General features: G+C 40.5%; 1 protein-coding gene across 1 annotated transcript; it reads left to right on the top strand.

Moving 5' to 3' along the window:
- Positions 1–5,180: 5,180 nt before the first annotated feature.
- Positions 5,181–5,935, top strand: LOC124179558. Its single transcript, XM_046564085.1, has 2 exons — positions 5,181–5,529; positions 5,650–5,935. The coding sequence occupies exons 1-2, from the start codon at positions 5,190–5,192 to the stop codon at positions 5,715–5,717; spliced, it is 408 nt and encodes a 135-aa protein (XP_046420041.1). The 5' UTR covers positions 5,181–5,189; the 3' UTR covers positions 5,718–5,935.
- The last annotated feature ends 795 nt before the right edge of the window (positions 5,936–6,730 follow it).

Raw genomic sequence — 6,730 nt, 5'->3', positions numbered from 1 at the left:
CACAGACAATTTTTCTCAAAATTTTTTCACATCGTTTTTTTTTTTTTTTTCTTTTTCTTTCTTTCTTTCTTTCTTCGTCATTTTTACACGCGGGTATTACTCGCACACACGCGCATGAAAAAAACAAGCCGCGCCGCCTTGTCTCTGAATCACCTCGCGCCATATTATTCTCGACCGTATACAAAACGTTGCACGCATACTCGTACCTGTTTTGTATAAGTTGAGAATAGTATTTATTACTTCGTGTAATTAATACTAATTAGTTGGGAAATCATGCGAGCGTGTATAACCGTTAAGTTTATACGTACGTGTACATTTACGCGCAAACATACCTGCACCTTCATATCACACACGCACACAACTTTTTTCTTTCTTCAACTCAAGACGCCTTACACGGTAGACGCGTATCGGGATCTTCTTTTTTTCAGAATGTATGCACACCGTCAATTACTTAAACGTCAACGTCAACGTCAACTTGTCAGCTTGGCTAAAGAAAGCTCATTGTTCTCCTCCACCTTATCTCTTTATCTCTCTCTCTCTCTCTCTCTCTGTACGGACGGTCAATCAAGCCACATACATTCGCGTATACCCCGTTCCAACGGCAAGCTAATCTCCAGCCAATAAATTTTTGTCAGTTAGAATCCGTTCAATCGGAACAACGTTTTGTTCTGTTAGTTTGTTGCAATTATTTTTTGCTCCCGCAATCCCATCGTCGTGATTCGAATTTGCCGCCCTTTCTATGACATACGTATACATTGAGTTGATTAAATTTAATTTTATAACAAGAGTCTCTCTTTGTTCCGTATCTTTTTGCTGTCACGAAGATAAATTACTAAAAAAAAAAAAACAAGTACCGCAAATTCCAAATGAAAAAGGGTAATTTTTCTCATATCAAGATCGTATGCCTTTTCGAAATGTGCCAATGGATCCAAATCCATTCGTTTCGTTTTGTACAAATCGTTTGGAATAAATTCTTAAAAACGTTGATCCGTTGAAGTTTTCTAACAGAATGTCAAGCTTGTAACTAATACAATTATTCACTTCCGGTGTAACAATAAGTTGGTATTAAATACTTAATTAATTTTAAAAAAATGTGGTCAACTAAAGAAACAGATTCAACGTTGCTATAATCAGAATATCAACCACTATAATCAAACTAAACAGTTACTTGTACTATATTTTTTTATGATTCCAAGAATATTTTAAGCATTCATGTAACATTAGGATTCATGAGATTCGAGTAACAAAAAAAAATGAGTAGCAAAAAAAATTTTTTTCAACAGTATTACTTGGATTTTTCATTTTTTGTTCGAGTACAAAAATTATTATAAACAAAGTATGAATATTTCTTTAACTTTTATGGCGTGATATTGTTGAGTATGTATATAAGAAAGGCTCCAAGAAGCGAAATATTTTTGCGACAATTATTTAAACATTTTTTTTCATTTACAATGAAGACGAAAGTTGGAGAAAATTTTGTTACTTGACAATCGTTTAACTTGTTGAAAAATTAACTTTAAGTAAGATTTCCAACGGGGATAAATTTTTTGAAGTGTTCAAAATACACCATGACTTTTTCAAATTTTTAAAAAATACTCAATACTTTAAAAAAATTAATCAACGTGGCGTATTCGCTTTTGACGCCGCGCGCGCGACCTAAAAACGAAGCGCGGAGACCCATTTTCAGCGTTAAATTAAAATTATAAATAATGGAGATAGAGTTCCGGAAGCCAGGAGTTTTTTATTGGCAATTTCCTCCTCTTTCAGAATCCATTTTTAAAATTTCAGAAATATGAATAGTCTATGAGATATTGGCGAAAGACGAAATGCCTTTTTTTCATCTTTAATTGTTTACAACGTTTGCAATTTTTTATGTGCTGATAAAATTTTTTAGTAAATTCGTCCAGGCGTCATTCCGAATCCAATGAGTTATCGCACATAATTTTAAGAGCAGTATCTCTATCTTAGAACATTTTGAGCTTATCGACTAGACTAATCTTTACGGTTAAAGTTGCAAGGTGATGGCGACTTCGTCGTCGAGACTATCGGAACCAAACGTGGTTAGGAGAATCATTGGAGACCAGAACGAGAGAGAAAGATAGAGAAGAGGGAAGGAAAGGGGAGAAGGAGCGTCTTACCCCGAGGGACAGCCGGTGGAGGCAGCAAGTCTGTCACGTCAACCGGACGGCGCGGTAATAAGTTTGAAATCCACATCAAGCGATTAATAACGCTCGAGTGATTCGGTGAAAAGAAGCTGCGAGAGAAGTTGTTAAGCTGACCCCTGAGGCTCTCCCTCCCTCCCTCCCCCTCCCCCCCCCACCCTTTTTGCCGTCCCCCGTCCCCCGCCCCCCTCCTGATCCTTGGCGGTGTGGAGGCCATGTTTCCTGTCAGTAACAACTCTCGCCTCTCGACTCCCTCCTCCTCGTCCCGACGTGCATAAACCCTTCTACAACTAATCCTACTAGTTTCTCCGACTCCAGTACGCCTTCCCGACTCACCGACACTGACTGATTGACTGACTGACTGATGACTTGCTCGTAAAACCGACTCTCCTATCCTGTGACTCTCCTGCTCCTGCAGCTGCACCGACTCGACGACTGCAAACGGTCAACTAATTCACTCGTCGGACATATTTTTCTTTCACTTTATTCAATTGAACACGACGTCAGATCTAGACGTTCGATATTGCCTGCATCGAAAAATATATGTCACAGTTTTAACATCAGAAATCATTCGCGCGTTCTAATTATTAACACGGCTTACCGCCTGTGGGTCAAAGACTCTCCAGCCTGTCGGATTGGCTCCAGATTTTTGACGTCACGCTGCACATCGCCCCTGGCAGACTGGCTTGTCTGCATTAGTAACCTCAATTTTTCGATCATACAATTCCATCCATCTTTATCTCTGGGTGTAATATTTCAATTTGATAAAAACGACACAAATTTGAATCAGAAGGTTGTTTTTTCGTGAAGGATTTTTAAATAAGTACCTGGATTTTCAGGTTTGGATACAGTAGGTATAACGAATCCTATCCGACTACGGGATTGGCTTGAGGTTTGCGACGTCACGATTAACTTAACTCCCGTTTACTTTGCCGACTGCAATTTACTCATCACACACTTCCGTATACTTTTTTTTGATATGCAACATTTTTGCTAAAAAAAAAAAAACGGAACGAATAAACTTCAAGTCATCATTGCTTTTTTCGTGAAACATTTTTATATAATTATTTTCGTTTTCAGTTCGCACTTCTGATACGAAGAAAAACCCTCCAACCACAGGGTTGGCTTGTGGTTTGTGACGTCACATTGGACAGCGCCTCTGGCGGAGGATCGCGAGTTAACAAGTGTCGATGTGAGGTTATGTCGACGAGTAGGTTTGGCGGCACCTGCTTGCGCGCGTAAACGTGTGCGGCGGCATGTATTACTCTATAAACATTTTGCTAGTTAAAAAATTTCCTTCTTCATGGAGCGTCGAGCTTCTCGCGTGAGTTATATCTGTTACGGCGTACAGCGGCGGCTGGGTTGATTTATAACGAATGTAAATACCTAAATGAAAGGTTTATTCAAGAATAGAGCAAAAAGTAAAAAGAAGAGGAAGACGCGAGAGAGATAGGAGGGAGGGAGAGAGAGAGAGAAAGAGAGATGGAGAGAGAGAACGAGGGGAGGAGGAAGAGATTGAAAAAAAAACGACAGAACATATGGACTCCCAACCATATAAAAGATTTACGATAATGGCGGTAGATACTGGACGGAGATTTATTGACGCGCGATCGAATGAAACGAACACTCGTTAGTTAGTTAAGTTTGAGTTAGGTTCGAGGTAGTCGATATGGATGTCAGCCGTAATTCGTTCCGTTGCCTAATTATAAAAGTGCCCGAAGGCCTGCGCGGCGGCCGCTTTCAACCTTTCAGGCGGTCCGGACCCCCACGCCGATTTCATATCGGCCAAAGCAGACCTATAAGTTATTCGATCACGATCCTCTCGGCCCGATGATCGGAACGAACCGACGTCAAGTTGGCTTCGAATCGCAACTACAGTCACGCTGCCACCAAAGGAAAGGATGCACGCTGTCCTCGGGAAGGCCCCAAGGATTAGTCACCTTTGTTCACTTCGTCTGCCCGCGTACGCTCCTTTTTCACTTTCGGTAGCCGCGGACTGCCCGTTTAAACTGATCGTGATCGATATTGCCGAACGAAATTCTCGTTTCTATTCTTTTTTTTCTTTTTTTTTAAATCTTTCATTCTTTGTTTCCTTGTCTGATTTTTTCTCAAACTTTCTCTCTCCGTTTTTCGTCGACCAAAATTTTCGCGCTACAAATACGTACCCGTCACGTTTCAAAGCACGCGATCGCAAAATCACGCACCTAGAAGAATGAGTCGTCGGATCTACATTTATTTACGCGAACTTTACTTTACGAAGGATAAATGTGATTTTTATCTTACATAAAGTTTTATTCAAGAATAGATTTTTCTCACATGGTATATGAATTCGAAGCAATCATTTGATCTGTCTATCGCAGTAATTGCGTACCTACTTGTTACATTCAAATGGAATTTGATCTTAAATGTTTCTTCTCATGTCCGGAATATCGAACGGGAAATAATTTCGATGATTCTTATTTTACAGATTCTTGTCTTATTTATATCTGTATAATATATAATTTACGACACTTGTTTACATGTCATATTCTTTTTGAATGTTATCATCGTTTCATCGATTTTTATTATTATTAGAATTAAATATTAGAATTTATTCGTAATCTCTCTATTTCACGTATGCGGTTATATTTCATTGATACCATGCATCATTCATCATACATCATACATCACACATCATATTACATAGTATTAAAGTTCGAAACCAAAGTTTGGATGTTCAGAAAGTGACATCACCCAAAATTTTCTTTCTCTTGACGTCATCGATCTATATAGACGAAAATCAGCTAACCGAATTCCTCAGTCTAGAAACAACCGCGCAGTAGAGCGGACGGATGAGAGTCGCGCTCCGCAAATTTCGAGTACCGGATTCTCTACCTCATGGATCCTGCGCTCCGGGTTCTCTTCCTGGTGAAACACGACTTCCAGGACAAGCGCTCCGTACTTCTGGCTGTCCAGGTACACTACCTGGTGACTTTCAACCTTCAGGACTAATTTTCCGTAAATTTCGCTGTTCAGGTCCGCTAACTGATGAAACACGACTTCCAGGACAAGCGCTCCATAGTTCTGGGTGTCCAGGTCCTCCACCTGGTGGATTTTGACATTCAGGAAAAGCGCTCCGTAGTTCTCGCTGTCCAGGTTCTTGACCTGGTGACTTTTCACCAAGCGCTGCGTAGTTTCTGCGCTCCAGGTCCACTACCTGATGAAACTCGACTTCCAGGACAAGCGCTCCGTACTTCTGGTTGTCCAGGTACACTACCTGGTGACTTTCCACCTTCAAAACTAATTTTCCGTATATTTGGCTGTTCAGGTCCTCCACCTGGTGGATCTCGACTTCCAGGACAAGCGATCCGTAGCTTCTGCGCTCCAGGTCCGCTTCCTGGTGAAATTCCACTTCCAGGACAAGCGCTCCGTACTTCTGGCTGTCCAGGTACACTACCTGGTGACTTTCAACCTTCAGAACTAATTTTCCGTATATTTGGCTGTTCAGGTCCGCTACCTGGTGAAACACGACTTCCAGGACAAGCGCTCCGTAGTTCTGGCTATCCAGGTCCTTAACCTGATGACTTTTGACCTTCCGGACTAATTTTAAGGTTTACAAGTTTGATTATTGAAAACGTCATGTTTTGTGCTATCAAACCAATATGCATGCTTCCGATAATATTTTGAATCGGAAAGAAACCGAACGACCAGGATCAACAAATTGCAATTGGTGAGTGGTTGGCATTGTATACATAGGAATACATGACAATAACGTCGTTCGATTAGAGCTAAAATTGCTGTGCATGGTATTTCAAATCTGTATTTTTTGACGAAATTTATTGTCATAAAATCACAATACGTACTTACATGCAAGTGTCAACGTGATCTGTAGCATTGTATAGAAAAAATCTTACGGGCAGATTCGGTTTGCCTCACATGCACAAAGACAGTGTCATTCTGTATACTGGGAAGCAAATGGCAGAATTTTTTGGGGAGTCATCGTGGCCCAGTCCTCCCTACAACTATGTCATCTCGTAAAACACTGACAACTAGTAAGCAAGCGCACGAGCACAAAAACGAGTTACACTAGGCATCCGACTCCGAGTGAGCTTTAGCGAGAGAGTGTTTTAAAGCTATTACTATTTATGTATGTATAATTCGTCGAACTTTGAATAACTACCACGTCGTTATATTTACCAATCAAAAATTGCCGTCCTCTAGATTCTCGAGTAGCTAATAATCACCCGCATCCCGCCTATTAAAATTATTTCTTCCTTTGCACCCTAGGGCTCGATTTCTCAATATTTCCCCATCGTAATCCGATGTCGACTGTAGGCGTCGTTGAGCATACAATGTTGCACAGATCTCAAAGCGGCTCGGGTTCTCCGATAATGATTGTAGGATTTATAATGTCAGCGTTAATTTCCGCGTAAACTGACACACTGGCTTGTTAATTATTCATGAACGTTCGTTTATTTATTTCACGTGAACAAAGTGCGGTATGTATGTGTATCGCAACGACGCCTTTCGTTATATTATAATTATTTATGTACGCGCAATACCTGTTGAAGTCGAATAGAAATATCGTT

The sequence above is a fragment of the Neodiprion fabricii genome, chromosome 4, assembly GCF_021155785.1.
Source record: "Neodiprion fabricii isolate iyNeoFabr1 chromosome 4, iyNeoFabr1.1, whole genome shotgun sequence".
NCBI classification, from domain to species: Eukaryota; Metazoa; Arthropoda; class Insecta; order Hymenoptera; family Diprionidae; genus Neodiprion; species Neodiprion fabricii.
Note: the sequence above shows the minus strand (reverse complement) of the source record. Positions and strands in the feature narration are given on the sequence as shown.

Excerpts from the sequence above, each read along its gene's own strand:
- LOC124179558 (XM_046564085.1), top strand. The coding sequence starts at position 5,190 with ATGAAACACGACTTCCAGGACAAGCGCTCCATAGTTCTGGGTGTCCAG. Across the intron at positions 5,530-5,649 it reads CCGTAGCTTCTGCGCTCCAG|GTCCGCTACCTGGTGAAACA; the intron begins GTCCGCTTCCTG and ends TTGGCTGTTCAG.